At 41.3% G+C, this 17,788-nt stretch overlaps 1 protein-coding gene across 2 annotated transcripts in view; it reads right to left on the bottom strand.

Moving 5' to 3' along the window:
* Nucleotides 1-17,788, bottom strand: part of PDIA5 (protein disulfide isomerase family A member 5) — a 2,083,676-nt gene that overhangs the window by 462,168 nt on the left and 1,603,720 nt on the right. For both annotated transcript variants that reach the window (XM_044074910.1, XM_044074911.1), the window contains one exon: nucleotides 6,732-6,802. In XM_044074910.1, the coding sequence (XP_043930845.1) occupies nucleotides 6,732-6,802 (71 nt within the window). The remainder of the gene's footprint in view (nucleotides 1-6,731; nucleotides 6,803-17,788) is intronic.

Below are 17,788 nucleotides of genomic sequence, written 5' to 3'. Positions count from 1 at the left end.
CTGAGCCCCACTATACAGTGATCTCAGGAAAATTCGTTGTTTAAACAAATAGGAATATGGTTTACTTTTTAAATAGTAAATCATATGAGTTTGATTATAAGAAATTAACTATCTCAAAAGTCAGTCTTTTAACATAGACCTGTCTCACAAGGACCACCACCATGCTATTGAATTACCTGTACTGGAAAGGATCCTGAGGACCCTTGTAGTGTCTTTGCTCCTGATATACAACAGGCAGTTGACAGTGACCCTGTGATTAGTGAACTGGTATGCCTAAGCACTGAGTCACCAGTTAATAATACATTTTAATTAGAAGACAGTTTAGTATTACTTAATTTGGAGTAACTATGAATGCTAGTGACTTCTTGGTGCAGGTGTGCAAAGAGTAGGTGGCTTAAGTCTGGCAGCGAGAGGATTTGAGGATGTGAATTGTTAATCATTTGCCTCTTAGAACCAAAGGGAACAGGGTTTGATTCCTTCCACCTGCATTTGCCTACTGTACGATTCTGTCACTTAGACAGTGCTCCCAGGTCACCCACTAAAGTGACACATGTCCAAGTAAATTTACTTGGTTAACAAATGCATACAAAAATAAAAAATGAATAAATAATCCTTTTATGGCATCGGCATGCGGCATAATTATCTTAAATAGGCAAAGGAATGGAGTCGTCTGGGAGAGATTCCAGCTCTTTTGAAGTTCCCTGTTTAAAATACGCCCCTGAGCATTTTTTCTGGCTATACTACTCAGAAACAGCTCCTCGTGGTCCTGCAGAGAGGTGCTAGCAGCAGAGAACTGAGAAAAGCGACTACTTTCCTGATCTAAGTATTTTTTTGCTGTTTTTTACCTGAGAGACCTTCCTTTTCTTACTTTGAACAAGTTTATACTGCTTTATTACCTGTTTTTTGCATTGTACATTATCTGCACTTAAAGTTACATTTGGTCGAAAGTTTGTTGTTAAATTTTACTGTTGAGGCTACCCACTAAAGTGAGCTAGCCTGTGTAAGTGATTTATTACTGTTTTTCCTGCATTTCTGTACACTTTTTAACTTAAAAAACAAACCCCCCCCCCAAAAAAAATCCTTGTTTTCCCGCCTTTCTCGACTAGTTTAGACCAGTATACAGGCTTTGCTGTATTCTGGACTGTGGTGTAGTTCCTGTGTTGTCCATTAACTTACTTGGATAGAAGGAAGTTTCTTTGCTCACCAGTGGGAGTGGGGAGCCTTGAGCAGCCTATCTGTCCCTGAAGGAGTGACCTCAGCACAAGAGCTTGTAGTAATTGGTCGTTTTGGACCACTTCCAGCTCTTTTGAAGTTCCCTGTTTAAAATCCGCCCCTGCGCATTTTTTTCTGGCTATACTACTCAGAAACAGCTCCTCGTGGTCCTGCAGAGTGGTGCTAGCAGCAGAGAACTGAGAAAAGCGACTAATTTCCTGATCTAAGTATTTTTTTGCTGTTTTTACCTGAGAGACCTTCCTTTTCTTACTTTGAACAAGTTTATACTGCTTTATTACCTGTTTTTTGCATTGTACATTATCTGCACTTAAAGTTACATTTGGTCGAAAGTTTGTTGTTAAATTTAACTGTCGAGGCTACCCCACTAAAGTGAGCTAGCCTGTGTAAGTGATTTATTACAGTTTTTCCTGCATTTCTGTGTACTTTTTAACTTAAAAAACAAAAAATAAAAACAAAAAAATATCCTTGTTTTCCCGCCTTTCTCGACTAGTTTAGACCAGTATACAGGCTTTGCTGTATTCTGGACGGTGGTGTAGTTCCTATGTTGTCCATTGCCTTACTTGGATAGAAGGAAGTTTCTTTGCTCACCAGTGGGAGTGGAGAGCCTTGAGTAGCCTATCTGTCCCTGAAAGAGTGACCTCAGCACAAGGGCTTGTAAGTAATTGGTCATTTTGGACCATTTCCAGCTCTTCTGAAGTTCCCTGTTTAAAATCCGCATTTGCGTGGCTTTGCGCGATTGTGCGCATAGCGCAGCACCGGTTAAACAGGCTTAAACTATTCCTGGTTCCGCCAAGTCTGCACTTCAATTTTTACTTTAAGAAAGCTCTACATTCAACAAAATCAGTCTATTCGCTTTATCATAAGCCTAGCACTTGCTCCTAAAACCTTTCTTTTCAGTGAAGCACACTTAAACTAACGTAAGCACTACATCCACCTACAACCCGTGCTAATACCCACTTCCCTTCAAAGTCCTCTCTCTGACCCAGTTACACATCACCCCCTTATACTATTCTGGCATGTTGAGTGGTATATTACTGACGTCCTCTCCAGTTCAGCTGGTTAATCTGGGAATCCTGAGACAATGTTGCAATTGTCTCATGTACACAGACAACCCTCTCCTCCTCCCAACAAACATAAACACATGTGAGAGATGCAACTATATAGCCAAACTGGAGGCTGAACTCTCTCAACACAAGACTCGCAAGGCCAGACAGGAGGAGAAGGTAACCACACACACAACAAACCCAGTCTCACATAAACCAACCACAACTGCAAACCAAACACATAGTAACACAAAGACATACTCGGAGGCTCTAATAAAAAAACTTACCGAAACAACAGAGGCTCCCAAAGCAGACATCCAAGAAAACACCAGCACAAAACTCTGCACAAGCAGCACACAGTACACAAAGTCAGTGTGCCAAACAATCACAGCCCTTAAGGTGAAACACCATGCCTGATACACTAGTAATAGGTGACTCTATAGTCAGACACACTGACGTCCCGCTTATCAGACTGAATAAAGAGAGGGTAACGGTGAGCTGCCTGTCAGGAGCTAGGATCCTCCACATAACATAAGCACTCAGGTCACTCCAAAGCAAGTACAAATATGACTCCGTCATTGTCCATGCCGGCGTGAATGACCTGAGACGTACCTCCTTGGACTACATGAAAAGAGACATAGAGGAGCTCTCTGATTATGTAGCCCAGGCCGGTATGACCCTGACCCTGAGCAGTATCTTGCCCTCACCAAGAATGATGCCACAATACAAAGTCAAGATGATCGGCTTTAATAGTTGGCTCAATTACTGGTGTCATTCTAGGGGGATCCAATGTCTGTCTGCTTGGGATGACATGCTGGCCAAGCCACGCTGCTTCGCAAGGGACGGCTTGCACCTGTCACCACTGGGCTTCCGGATATTGGCTAAGGCTCTTGCTACGCCCATAGTGCCTTTTTTAGGCAAGGCTCAAAAGACAAACCCACCACCTTAGAAAACAATAAAGGAAAAAAACTAAGGGTAATGCTGCTCAATGCCAGAAGTCTAAATCTCAAGATGCAGGCTCTCGAAGCACTCCCCAGTATGGAGAGCATCGATGTCTGTGCAGTAACTGAAACCTGGTTCAAGGCTCCTGACAGCACCCCGGCCCTACCAGGTTATACCTCGTATCATGTATTTCGGCCCCAAAACCTGGGCTGAACCACAAAAGGAGGGGGAGTGTCCATATTCATTCAAGACACCCACACCTCCAAGTTAGTGGCAATGCACGAAGCATCGGAGACCATCCATGTACAACTAACCGTAGGCAAAACTGCTATACAACTTGTAGCATGCTACAGACCACCCCTGCAATCTCAGGAACTCCATTCAGCCTTCCTGAAGACACTGGAGGATATGAATGTCTCACCAAATATCATCATATTGGGAGACTTCAACTACCCAAACATAGACTGGGTGCATTACGCAAGCCCCAACACCCTAGCCCAAAGGTTTCTGGAATTCATTAACTCAAATGCGATGGAACAACTAGTCACCTCCCCCACAAGGGGAAATAATATACTTGACCTGATCATCACAAACATGGGGACAAAATGCTCAACACTGGAAGTATACCCCTCACTAGTGAGATCAGACCATAAACTAATAACCCTAGATATTCATATCCCACCTCCACCCCCAGCACAAAAGACCACAGTGAGAAACTTCTCAAAAGCCGACTTTACACTCCTTAGGACTGAAATGGTATCCTTCAAGCCCCTGGGCCAGTGGAAACCACATCCCACACTGCTGAATCCTTCACAAATGCTTTCTACGGGCATCTCCAAGAATGCATGGATCATGCAATCCCAAATAAAACCAAGACCCTTTCCACCAAAGGCAGGCATCCTATCTGGTGGACCCCAACCATAAACAAACTTTATAACAAAAGAAGGAAGCTACTGCAAGACAGAGCAAAATCCCATAAAGGGAAGGCATCCCTGATCAGCACTAGCAAAAAACTACGTTCGCTAATAAAATCATCAAAGGCCAACTTCGAGAGAAAAATCGCTAAGGACACTAAAGATAATCACAAGGCCTTCTTCAGTTATGTTAGAAACCTGGGCAGAAACCCTCAGATATGCGCAGAGTTAGTTCATAACGGCAAAAAATACAATGAACCCACAGATATTGCCAACATACTGGCAGACAGGTTCAGTGCAAATTTCTTCCCTCCCTCTCCCCCAAAAGACGAAATAAATATCTCAGCTGAATGCAACCTCCTTGGAATCTCAGATGTCCAGGTGAGAGCTGCCCTCAGCAAAGCTAAAAATACAGCATCCATGGGACCTGACGGTGTCCCGGGTTGCGTGCTACGTGAACTCCTAGAGGAGCTAAACCCGCACATAAGAATGCTGTTTAATCTTAGCCTTGCTACAGGATACGTCCCTGAACACTGGCGTACAGCTACAGTGGTCCCACTCCACAAAGGTGGCACCTCTACAGACCCTGGAAACTACCGCCCCATAAGCTTGACCAGCCTGGTCTGCAAAGCTATGGAAAGGATCATTATGGAACTCCTAAACAAAGATATCAGGGACCTACAGACAATTGACCCTACCCAGTTTGGCTTTGTAAAAGGCAGATCCTGTCTTTTAAACCTGGTGGACTTTTTTGAAACAGTCACTAGAGCCATCGATGAAGGCAAAGCAGTTCATAGAGCCTACCTGGATCTGGCAAAAGCCTTCGACACAATACCCCACTTAGGCATCATAGACAAGCTCAACAGTTTAAATGTACACCCGTTTGTCACAAGATGGGTTGCAAACTGGCTCAAGGACAGAACCCACAAAGTCAGAATAGCTGGAGCTATGTCAGACTCTAAGCCAGTCACAAGTGGAGTCCCACAGGGCTCTGTCTTGGGACCCCTCTTGTTCGGCATTTATTTCTCAGATGTGCAGGCAATCATAGGGGGGTTGTGGCTGACAAAGTTCGCAGACAACTGCAAACTAGGCGCCATAGTCGACACACCAGCTGACACATGCATCCTCCAGAAGGGCCTCACAAAAACAGACGACTGGTGCCAGAGTCATGGCCTTAAACTAAATGCCAAAAAATGTATAGTCATCCCCTTTGGAAATAACAAAGTACCCACAAATTACCACATAGGTGGTAATCCATTAAGTACGGAAAAAGTAATCCGAGACCTGGGGACCCAAGTTGACAGTGACCTCTCATTTGACACCCACGTCGCCAAAGTGGTTAGAAAGACCTTCTACCTTGCCCACCTTATCATGAAGGGATTCACATCCAGATCAAAGGATGTCATTGTACCCTTATATTCCTCCCTTATCAGGCCTATGATTGAGTACAATGCCCCATTTAGTATGTACCTCACCCGGCACCTGCAGCAGCTGGAGAGACCCCAAAAGTACCTTACCAAGAGGATCAAGGGTCTCCAGCATATGTCATATGCTGCCAGACTGAAAAAGCTCCAGCTCTATTCAGTAGCATACTGCCTGCTCAGAGGTGATCTGTGCCTTACGTACAAGGCCATGTCCAATTCAGAATTAATGTACATGCTCCACCTCAAAAAATCCAAATCCATCAGAGCCACGAGAGCTAAACCTTAGCACAAACATGAATAGGACATGCTGGAGGGACAGATTCATAACCCAGAGGCTTCCCGCACTCTGGAACAGGATACCTGTCCATGTTAGGCAGAGCCCCTCACTGACTCTCTTCAAGAGAAATCTGGACGAATGGATGGGTGATCGTAGATTTACCCCGGGGGGGGGTCATCTCTGTGTCATTGCTAGATAGAGGCACAGTAAACTAAATTTAACTTAAATTGTACACTTTTGTATCATTACATGGGGTGGCGAAAGCCACATACACTTTGGCTAGGCTTATAAATGCCCTAGGGCAGATAGCCTAGTACTATACTATGAAACTATGAAGAAGGAAGCTGGAACTGAAGCAAATTCAAATGTATTAAGGTGCTTGAACTAAACCACCATTATATTACCATACTACAATAAAACAAATTCACTCTTTCTGTACAGATAATTAAGATCTTTTTTTTTCCTCCGTATTATGGATCATAGCTATTTTAAGAATTTGTTGCTGTAATGCTTCAAATGTGCCAGCATTTGTTTTCAAATTCCAGAAAAAAGCAGCAATAAACTAGAAAGCAAAATTCTGTGGTGTACATCTAAGAATGGGTGTAGCAGTAGTGACAGAAAATGAATGATGTGATAAGCTAAAACAGATCAGAAGCATCCAAATGCTAATGTTTAAAATACATTTACTGGAAACTTTAAAAATGATTCTTAGTACTATAAAACTGTCACAACATGTTTGGCGAAATAGATGTTAATACCTCAAAGCCTGCACTTTGGCAGAACTCACAAAAATATTCTCACAGGAGAATGAGAACACCACTGTTTATCAAAGAAAACTCATTTTCATGACTTCACACATTTAGTGGTCCAAAACAAAAATTCCAGAATTATTACTCACGTCAGCATCCCTGTTTAATGTTTCTGCAGCCTCTTCATACTCTGGCTTCATTGTCTTACAGTGACCACACCCTGCAGAAGAAAAACATTAGTGAAGCCAACCTGACAAGTAATATGGGGCACACATTTAATCTCACTTACTTAACTTAAACACTTGGAATCATATTCTGAATGAAGTAAAACACTTGCTGGAAAAAAGTGCATTCAATTAAGAATCCAGCTTTTTCAATATAAAGATCTTAAACTAGGACTATTAAAACAAAACAACACATATACAAGTGCACACACAATCAAGTCTGATACATCTTTTTATCATATCAAATGCTGCTGAAAATGTATAATTTTTAGGCAAATTTTATAATAAAAAGTATCTGCAGGCAGGCAGCTTTGGTACTCTGTAAATGATTTAGTCAGCAGATGTGGCTGCAAGTTCAGCTAGCGAAAGTCAGATAACAATATAATGCTGCCTGCAATTACATACCATTTAAAGGATCTGTTCACACAGGGCATGATTCATACACATGGTACGCGGTATGGAGTGTTAGTGCACAGAAATAAGCATTCCTGCATTACTATTACTTTGATTGGATAATTGGGCTGGTTTCTGTTTCTCTGCCTTTAACAGCCAGTGTTTTAAACCAGTTGTACTTATTTGCTCAAGCTGTTCAAAGCTGCATTGAGATAGGCCCTCTGCCATTTGCTCTGCTGTGACATTGGAAAAAGATAACTGCTTATTTTCAACTGTTTTCTGCACTTTTGTTTTACTGTATATTGGTATAATCTGTGCAACTGTTTTTTGTTCCACCCTCCCGCCCAGCTGCTGTGGTGGCGGTGGTCTTAAATCTTGGTGAAGATCTTACCATCTTCCCTTCCCTTTAGCTTTTTCGACACCAATTCGTCTACTTCTACTACCTTTCTATGGCTCTCTCTTCTAAAATTCTAAATACTTTGCTCTCTTCATACCCTTCATTACTGTGTCAATTTTCTTACACGACATAATAAATAACTAATGCTTATACTTATATATGATAAATGCTGCACCAAATGACTGAAACAATAATCTTCAGAATGTTACCCTACCCTGCTTATTCCTGCTGAAATAACAAGCTGTACATGAATGTATAGTTATCAAATTGTTTTTGAATGTATAGTTATCTAACATCACAGTGTTACCCTAATTTGCTTACTGCTGCTTAAAATCAATTGTACATGATTGTATAATTAAATAATAGTATTGTGATTGTTTAGGCATCTTTCTGCATTTTGTATTAACTGCATCTTTCTCGGAGCTTTTCTCCTCGGGCCTCTATTGAAAACGGACATATATCCAATTAGACTAGCCCGGTCAACAAATGTAAAATAAAATGAATAAATAAATAAAATTGGTGGCTTTGAGTTGCTTGCCTCTAGTATAAAGTTGATACTGGACACTCCCCCCAGTCACATTACATCAGCTCATTCTACTGTTTATAGTGAGAACTTAGTAAAGGCCAATCCCTTTAGCTTCTGAACCTTGAATTATTTTATCTTCTGTCTCTTCACTTTCTACTAAAAACTGTACCTCTTTCTACTTCATTTATGTTTGCTATATTTATTTGTTGGTAGCCTCACTAAATTGATGATCGTATTCTACTGAATTACTGCTTTTTGTGTGCTCTCTGTTACTGTTGTGATTGTGAGCTATCGTGTGCTCTCTGTTACTATTGTGACTGTGAGCTACTGTTTCAAAGCAATCAACTGATTAACTATACGTCATTGCTATCTACTGCAATTCATTACTGTTTAACTGCATTTTACTGCATTTCATTGCTGTTTAACTGTATTTTTTCACACTGTGAGTACTATTCTTTTGACTATAAGTGATTAATCTGTGCTTCGTTGTGAGTTTTTTCTTACTGAGTTCTTAAACTTAAAATTGAGTAGCATAGTCCAGATACAGGTCTGCTGCATCCAGAGCTTCAGCTGCACATTTTTAACCCTTTTTGAGGTATTCCAGCTACAAGTTTTCCCTTAGTAGCACTTGTGTTATTATCTAGTGGTACTACTCTTAGACCTTCCTCTATTTACCCTCTTAGCTTTTTCAGTTTCTGACAAATATGGACGAGCAATTTCCTATATTTTCTCCTGCCAGTCTGGTCAATATGGGCATCCTGAAACTTGTAGCAACTTTCTCATGTACACGGACAACCCTCTACTACTACCACCTAGGAATACAATTTGAGAGAGATGCAATTACATCAAGCACCTAGTGGCATTGCTCTCTCCTCCACAAACCAGTGTCTGGCACAGAGAAGTTAGACAACACGAACACGACACCTCAAACACCACCCACACCTACACAACACACTCCCGCATATGTGGAGGCCCTCAACAAAAGGATACCCAAACAAGAGAGACCTCTGAGGCATAAAGGCATGCAAACTCCACTGCCCACCACACCACACATAGTCCACACACCTGTGTCTCACAGTCACTAAGGCCTAAACATAAACCCAACATATTTGTCATAGGAGATTCCATTGTGAGACACACAGATGTGCCCCTCAATAGGCTGGATAAGGAGAAAGTCACGGTTAGTTGTTTGTCAGGTGCCAGAATCCACCATGTCACCCATGCACTCACGTCTCTCAGCAGGTACTGTTACGACTCTGTCATAGTCCATGTTGGAATGAATGACTTGAGATGTACCTCCCTGGACTATATGAAGAGAGACATGATCGAGCTCGCTGAGTATGTGTCCCACGCAGGTATGTTCCTAGCTTTCAGCAGCATTCTACTGTCACCCAGAATGATGCTGCAATATAAACAGAAAATGACTGACTTTAACACCTGGCTTAGTTTTTGGTGTCATTCCAATGGGATCCAGTACCTGACAGCCTGGGATGATATGAATGACAAGCCTCAATGCTTTGCCAGAGATGGCCTGCATCTGTTTCCCTTGGGCTTCAATCTTCAGGCTCCTGGCAAAGGCTCTTGCCTTCCCCATCCTGCCTTTTTTAGGCAATGCCATGAGGTCAAAACTACCAACAATAAAATTTCATCGAAACGTAAATTAAAGGTCATGCTGCTAAACGCTAAGAGTCTAAACATGAAACTACACTCATTGCATTCTTAACCCTGGAAGAAACAGACATTTGTGCAGTCACAGAAACCTGGTTCAAAGCTGTAGAGAGCACCCCAGCCATACCAGGTTACTCATCCTATCATTCATTCAGACCCCAAACCGTGGGCAGCAAAACAAAAGGAGGTGGAGTTGCAATATATATAAAAGACATACACACCTCTAGGCTGGTCATACAGTACGATGCACAGGAAATACTCCAGGTGCAGTTAACAACTGACAAGAACCCTATTCAAATCATAGCTTGCTACAGGCCTCCAACTCTGACTCAAGATGCCCACTCCACCTATCTGGACCTCTTCGAATCTATCAAGATTCAACCCTTTACCCTGATCCTGGGCGATTTTAACTATCCAACCATAGACTGAAAGAAATACTCATGCCAAAACACAAATGTCTAGAGATTCCTTGGTTTCGTCAATGCAAATGCCTTGGACCAGTTGGATGACACTCCCACAAGAGGTGAAAATATCTTGGACTTGGTATTAATCAACATTTGCAACCACTGCAGCATTCCTACAATGTCATAATTTCTGGTAAGATCCGACCACAAAGCAGTCACTTTCAAAGTCACCATCGCCCCTGACTCCCCCTAGCTAGGGTCAAACAAAAAAAAAAAAAAAACTTCTCCAAAGCTAAATGCAACCTCCTGAGGGAAGGTATAAACAGCTTCACAGCCTCCTCCCCCTCCCCAGGAACTGGCACATACATCTGAACCTACACCAAAGTACTGTATGAGCATTTATACAGCTGCATGGAATCAGGAATACCAGACAGGATGAAATCCTCCTCCTCAAGTCAGAGTAAACCTGTCTGGTCGATATCTACAATAAATAAACTATATAATAAAAGGAAAAAATTGCTGTCCAGGACCAAGAAGGAGCAGGTGTCTAACTGGAAGGAAACTTTCCTTAGCCTGAACACGCAAATAAGTACACTAGTGAAATCCTACAAAGCAAAGTCTGAGTCCAAACTGGCCACATCTACTAAAGACAATCATAAGGCTTTCTTCACACATTTGTCTGCAATCTCAAGGGAAGCACCCACAGCTGCTCAGAAATGATGGTCAAAGACACCACATGCACAAACTCTGTAGATACAGCCAACCTGCTGGCAGACATGTTCACTGTAAACTTCATTCCTTTGTCTCCCCATAAGTAAAACAGGACATCTCCAGTACCTGCCCCCCTCCCCTTATCTCTAGGGAGCATGTCATCACTGCCCTCTCAAACGCAAAAAATGCAGCCTCCGTGGGACCCAATAACATTCCATGCTGCGTTCTACATTAACTCAGGCAGGAACTTGCAGCACCATTAGGCACCATATTCAGCCAAAGCCTGAGTAATGGCTTTGTCCCAGCCTAATAGAGGACAGCTACAGTCAGCCCTTTGCACAAGGGTGGAGTGTCCACCGATCCAGGAAATTATAGACCCATCAGCCTAACTAGCCTGATCTGCAAGGCCATGGAGTAGATTATCATGGACGTCATTAACAAGGACACTGGCAACCTCCAGACACTTGATCCCACACAGTTTTTTTGTCAAGGGGAGGTCATGCCTGTTAAATTTGGTTGACTTCTTTGAGACAGTTACCAAGGCCATAGACAAGGGGAAGATGGTGCACACCGCCTACATTGACCTGGCCAAGGACTGTGATACTATTCCCCACCCAGGTATAACAGAAAAACTCTCTCAACTAGCTATCAATCCACATGTTGCCAGATGGGTAGCAAACTGGCTCACTGACAGAACACCTAGTCAAAATAGGGGAAGCCACCTCAAGTAGTACACCTGTAACAAGCGATGTACCCTAAGGATTGGTCTTGGGGCCTCTGCTGTTTGGGATATACTTTTCAGATGTGCAGGCCAAATCTAGTGGTCTATGGCTGAGAGTTTGCAGATGAGTGCAAGATGGGTGCTGTCATCAATTCCCCTAGTGATGTGGACATCCTCCAAGAGGGCTTCATCCAAACAAATGACTATTGCCAGAAATATGGCTTCAAACTGAATACCAAAAAATGCATCCTCACCCCTTTTGGGGAGAATGACGTCCCCACAAATTATCACATGAATAATAAGGCACTAAGCACGCAATCAGTCGTGAGGGACTTGGGCACCCATGTTGATAGCAAACTGACATTTGACCACCATATTGCCTCCGTTGTAAGGAAAACTTTCTACATGGCCCACCTCATTAGTAAGGGTATCTCATCCAGGGACAAGGTGGTCATAACACCTCTGTATTCTTCCCTTATAAGACCCATTATTGAGTACAATGCCCCTTTCGGTATGTACCTCACAAAGCACATGCAGCAGCTGGAGAGACAACAGAGGTTCCTCACCTGGAGGATCCAGGGCCTAAAACATCTACCCTACACAGATAGGCTAAAATCCCTGTCCCTCTACTCAGTCTCCTACAGACTCTTTAGAGGCGACCTCTGTCTGGCATACAAAGCATTCTCAGCCCCCGCCCTGATGGACTGCTGCATATCCACAAGTCAAGATCCACTCGAGTAACCCGCACGCGTGACCTCAACCTGGTTTGTGACATCAATAGGACTTGTTGGTGGCACAGACTTGTGTCCCAGAGACTCCCTCTTTTGTGGAATAGGCTCCCTTTCCACGTAAAGCAGAGTACCTCATTAAACCTTTTTAAGCGCAACCTGGATAACTGGACGGGGAACAGAAAATACACCCATGGGATTCCACCTGTGTCCTTGTTTGACAGTGGCACAGGGTACTGACTTGTTGGAAAACAGGCTAAATTCTTGGCTAGCCTAGTAACTTCCTATGATCCTATGAACTAAAACCAGATCAAGAAACAACAAAGTACCAGGGTTGCACTGAAGATACAACAACACACACTAGCCTCACCTTATGGAGTTTAGAACATATGCATATGAGCTCATCTGCATAGAAAACACTGCTAATGCAATTAATAGCTATACTGACTACCAAGCACATTACCCAGCATGGTAATGCAACACAGTATCAATTATAGGCCTACCAGTGAACTACATGCCCCAACCAGAGCACTGGAAATTAATACTACTGCTACCGGTGTGCTGCAGTGTAACTACATGAACAGTAAGGCACTCACAGCTCCCACCCACACATGAACACATTTACATCTGGTGATCAGACATATAAACACGTGTAAAACACACTACAGTAGTATAGCTAGTGGGTAGGCATATAAATACAAGTGTAAAATACACTGCAGTAGTGCTAGAACCCATTGCTCATGCTGATGGAGTCTAAAAGTTCTGTAGATTCCCTGATGAGCAGCTCTGGTAAATACTTTCTGTAAGACAGCTGAAAAGGGCCATGCAGTGCAGCAAGATAGTGATGTCAGACACAAAATACCAGTTTAAGGGGAGAACCAAATGCTGCCTGGCATGCAGGAATCAGTAATGAGTTGTGCACCCCTCAAAAAAAAAATCATGAGCTGTATAGCCCATTGCTGTGGACCAGATATAATGGTTATAATGCAGTGGTACACACGCTGCTCTGTAGATATACATACTGTACAAGTGAAACACAGTGCATCTGTACATACAGGCATGCATAAACACACAAACTATGAGCATGCGTCTTCATAAGTGGAAGCACTGGACAACTCCAACATATAGTTTGCACACTTGCCAAGTCCCTGTTTTACAAGACACTGACACTGGTGCACTGCAGGCAGACAGGATGCTACAAGTGAGGAATCATAGTCAGTCCCCATACTATCAAGAGCGCCAGCAGCTCTGCTGCCTCAGAGCATGCACAGGCTGTTATTCCATACACCCCTGCCATACTGTAAAACACTCCCAAAGTCAAGCTTAACCACAAATTAACCCTGGGGTTAGCAGCCCTGCCCCTCATGGAGAGGGGAAATGTAAATGTTCCAACATATCCTTGTTGAACCCATCTCTTGGTTATTCGTAAGCAAAATGTAAGGGTGAAAAACTACCATGGAAATATAAGAAAAGGCTTCTTAAGTAACCTATGAAGCAATGGCACAGCACACACTTATTTCAATATTACACCGCTAAGATCACACAATCCCACAGAAGTTTGAAATCCCCTCTATGCTGAGCTGGTGTGACCTCAGAGTTGTAAGAACTGCATGCCATTATTTTATATATAGAAAAATCAAAAATATGAATGAGAAACCGGCTTGGAGCTAAAATTCAACAAAAAATAATAAACAAAATGCACTGTTCCACATAGGTGTTAGCTCGAGGAAAGATACTTTCAAACCAATATCTGAATATTTAGATAATGAGTGGTTTGTGAAAAGGGTGGACAGTAATTTAAATTATACAGTGACTGGCCATTAACATTTGAAAATGAGCACACTGATTGGTCACAGCCCATCCAACGTCCCTGTTGTAAATCGAGCATATACCAGTGAAAAAAGTCCAGTCACCTGAACTTTCTTCCAGTAATATATGCTACGAAAATTATAGTTTTGTTTCAACATTACTGTATTAAAACAACACAAAACGAAAAGACCATTGCTGAAAGAAGGAAAGATGAATCCGACACCAAACTGGAAGTTGCTAAGCACCTTCTTTCATTAGATGAAGTTGCTTTTACTAATTAAAGGACCAAAAACAACAATCTTTTTGTTTTGTGCTTTGGTTATATTCGTTTATTTCTGTTTTACCATTATTGTATTATATATCAAGGCTCACTTTGTTTCATATTAAAAAAAACAAAACAAAACAAAACAAAAAACTGGAAACTTCAAAACAACAAGAGAGATGGGACAGACAAAAATAAAAGGATGATCAGGTACTTTATGCAAAACTGCAGAAACATACCAGATTATACTTTTATTTTCTCTGTCCCGTCTCTCCCGTGCATTGAAAATCTCCCAGTTTCTTTTTTTTTTTCTTCAATTAAAAACAAAACAAAACAAAAAGCAATGGAGATTTTCCTTTCTCTGTTGCTTCCTTTATGCAGCACTGATGTACTGCTTAAGTATGGGAACAAAAGTCCCATACGCATGTGCAGTACATCAGGAAAGTCCCAGGATACCAGGGGGGAAAAACGCAGAAGAGCAGCACAGTGTCCTTATACAAGGATATTACTTACAAAAAGTAACTAACTTTTTTCTTAAATAATGTCATTGTATAATAGCAATAACCCATGACTGGGTGTGGGTAATGCTGGATATACTGACGGTTGGCATAGTTTGGTCACTTGGACTTTGCCCTCGCCTCGTGACCAAACCACACCAACCGTGGGTAAATCCAGCATTACTCATACCCAGCCGTGGGTTATTGCTATAACATTCTATGGGTCTTATTTTAACTTTTTCATTAGCTATTACCAACAACTAGTGTATTTTCACAGGGGACCCTATCGTTAAAAGTATAATTGAATAACCACCTGTTTTTCTTAAAAGGAAAAGCACCCTTATGAATGAGCATGAAAAAAGAGAGAACATTAAGTCTCGTACTTTAAAGGTTAAGGGTACATTTGGATGTAATAGATCTAATCAATTTAACTTTACTTCAAATATTCCATTTCTTTTTTGCATTAATACAGACAAGAGATATTCAGCTCCCATGTACTGTAATTGTGACACGAATAATGTGGTTTATGCAACAAAATGTTTTACTTGCCAGTTCTTGTATATAGGAGGCACCACTAGGAACTTAAGGTCAGAACATATATTGTCATGACAAAGGGAGATAATAAAAAGGCATTTCCCAAACTATTAAACTGGAGATAAGAGGAGGAGATGCAGAAAATCTCTTGGATGTTAAGGGATCTTAGTGGCAAGTCAGACTGGATGCAAGTAATTTTTCAGGTCTTAATGATCATATTCATTTTAAATGCGTTCTTAAAAAAACAGAAGTAAACATATACATACATATATACATATATATATATTTTTTGAATAAGTGTTGAATAGGAAAATGTTTTTATGTTTTTAATACAAGTCACAGGCTCCATGTTTGATGATGTCATCAGAACTGTAGTATTTATTTATGGGTAACTGAGTGCATTACAAAGTCTGATGAATGTCAGTTAATGAAAGCACTTGCTCTGGATTTTTGAGTGTCTATTAAAACTTTTCTTTCGGGCTAACACCTGTGTGGAACGGTGCATTTTACTTATTTTGTATATGCCATCAAGTCTGGTAAAATGTCAATTCAGTACGTAATCTTCAGTAAGGTGCAACTGAATTGCGTACTGATTTGGTGACTCATTATGATCCCTCAAATAAAGGTGCATTAATTATCTCAGCCATTACATTCTCAGGGAAATGCTCAGTTACAAGTGAGGGACAACTCTTGAGTTGTGATTGCAGCTATTGCTGATTTCACGGAAATATCTGTTATTACTGTTAGGAGCCAGGCTATTTTATCTGCAGGGTATGCTATAGTTTCAAGACTTTGTCCTTACTGCATGAGCAAAGAAGTGACTGCATGGTTTCGTCTGTTACTTCTAAAATGATGCTCTGGTGCTGCATCATATGACTTGGGTAATTAGTACACCTATACATACTATGCAGAAAGATTTCTTTGCCTAGTTATTTCTGTATACCACTCTGTACTTGTTGTCATAAGGGAAAGGTGCCAATTACAGGTGTTTCCTTTTGATACACAGTCGAAGACAAACAAAATCTAGCTGGATCTATTTCTGAATTCCTGTACTGCTCCTAACTACATGTGAGAATGTTGTACTCTCAAGTCTGCCTTTTGGGATTGAAAGGCTGAGTGTTAGAGGCTTTACTAACCTTCTTAATAAGGTCCTGGAAACATATAAATAGACTGATAAACAGAAAACATCTTTGTGACCATCTAAATAAAAATAAAACAGTCTTGTCAAAATAATAGTCTCTATAAGGAAACATCTTCTGGAGGATCATCTTACTTGGTATCTGTACCTGTAAGGTAACTCTTGCTTCGTGTAGAATTTTTTTCATATTTGAGGAAAACACAAATGAAGGAGATCTTTATTTCTTTCTACAAATAGTAATAGCTATGCATATGGAGATCGAATTGATCAATATTTATGAAATGATGAATGCCCATTGATAGTATGGGATGTTAAGGCTGCAGTAGGTACCTGGGCCTGATACTCTACAGACACCTGCACAATCCAAATTATTCATCAGTAAAGCAATGTGATAAAGCTAATACCTGGGCATCCATCTAAATCTTGTCACATGCAGTTACAGGTATGGTCTGCTGAAGACAGGGGCAAAGCTCTGCTACCATTTTAAAAGCTACTTGAATTGTAAAAAAAAAATCACATGATAACTTTTATGAAGTTTCTCCCTTTTATAAAGAACTGCTAAATAAATAAGAATCAGGCATTCCCTCAGAATGACTTGATTTGTAGCAGCTGAATGTTTGCTAAGGGCTTTCACTAGTCAGGAAAACTTTGCTTTTTTCCTCCTTAAAGACCGATATTGGTCCTATTTGTCCTCCTTTGTCATCCATTCCTGAAGGCTGTAAGCTTCTGCAGTATGAGTTTTCTGGGTGTTCTCACCATTAGAAAGAAGAGATGTTACTTTACATGAACTGTTACAACTTTTCAGCAAATTAATGATGTATATCAATCCAGCAAAAGGAGGGATTAGAAAAAATGTGACATTTTCTGACAACAGTATGATGCCATGTTGCCCTAGTGCAGCAATGGTGTCATGAAATTATGGATAAATCACCTTACACTCATGAGCAGATGATGTATATGGAGCAAAAGCTGGTGAGTTTAGAGGAAAAGTGCAACAATAAAATCAGACTAGAGTGCCACAGGGAGAAATGGTCTGGACTGCATGGACTTTGTGAAAGAGAAATTTATGGTTTGGAATGGTTTCTCAAAAAAGTCACTGGGGATTGAAAAGGAATAGAACTGTCCTTTGTATACTACTGATAGTACTATATTCACCCAATGTTCTACAATAGCCCTAACTGTCTTGGTACCAGA

The sequence above is a fragment of the Protopterus annectens genome, chromosome 6.part0 (genome assembly GCF_019279795.1).
Source record: "Protopterus annectens isolate FY-2018-M chromosome 6.part0, PAN1.0, whole genome shotgun sequence".
NCBI classification, from domain to species: Eukaryota; Metazoa; Chordata; order Ceratodontiformes; family Protopteridae; genus Protopterus; species Protopterus annectens.
This window is presented reverse-complemented; position numbering and strand designations above follow the sequence as displayed.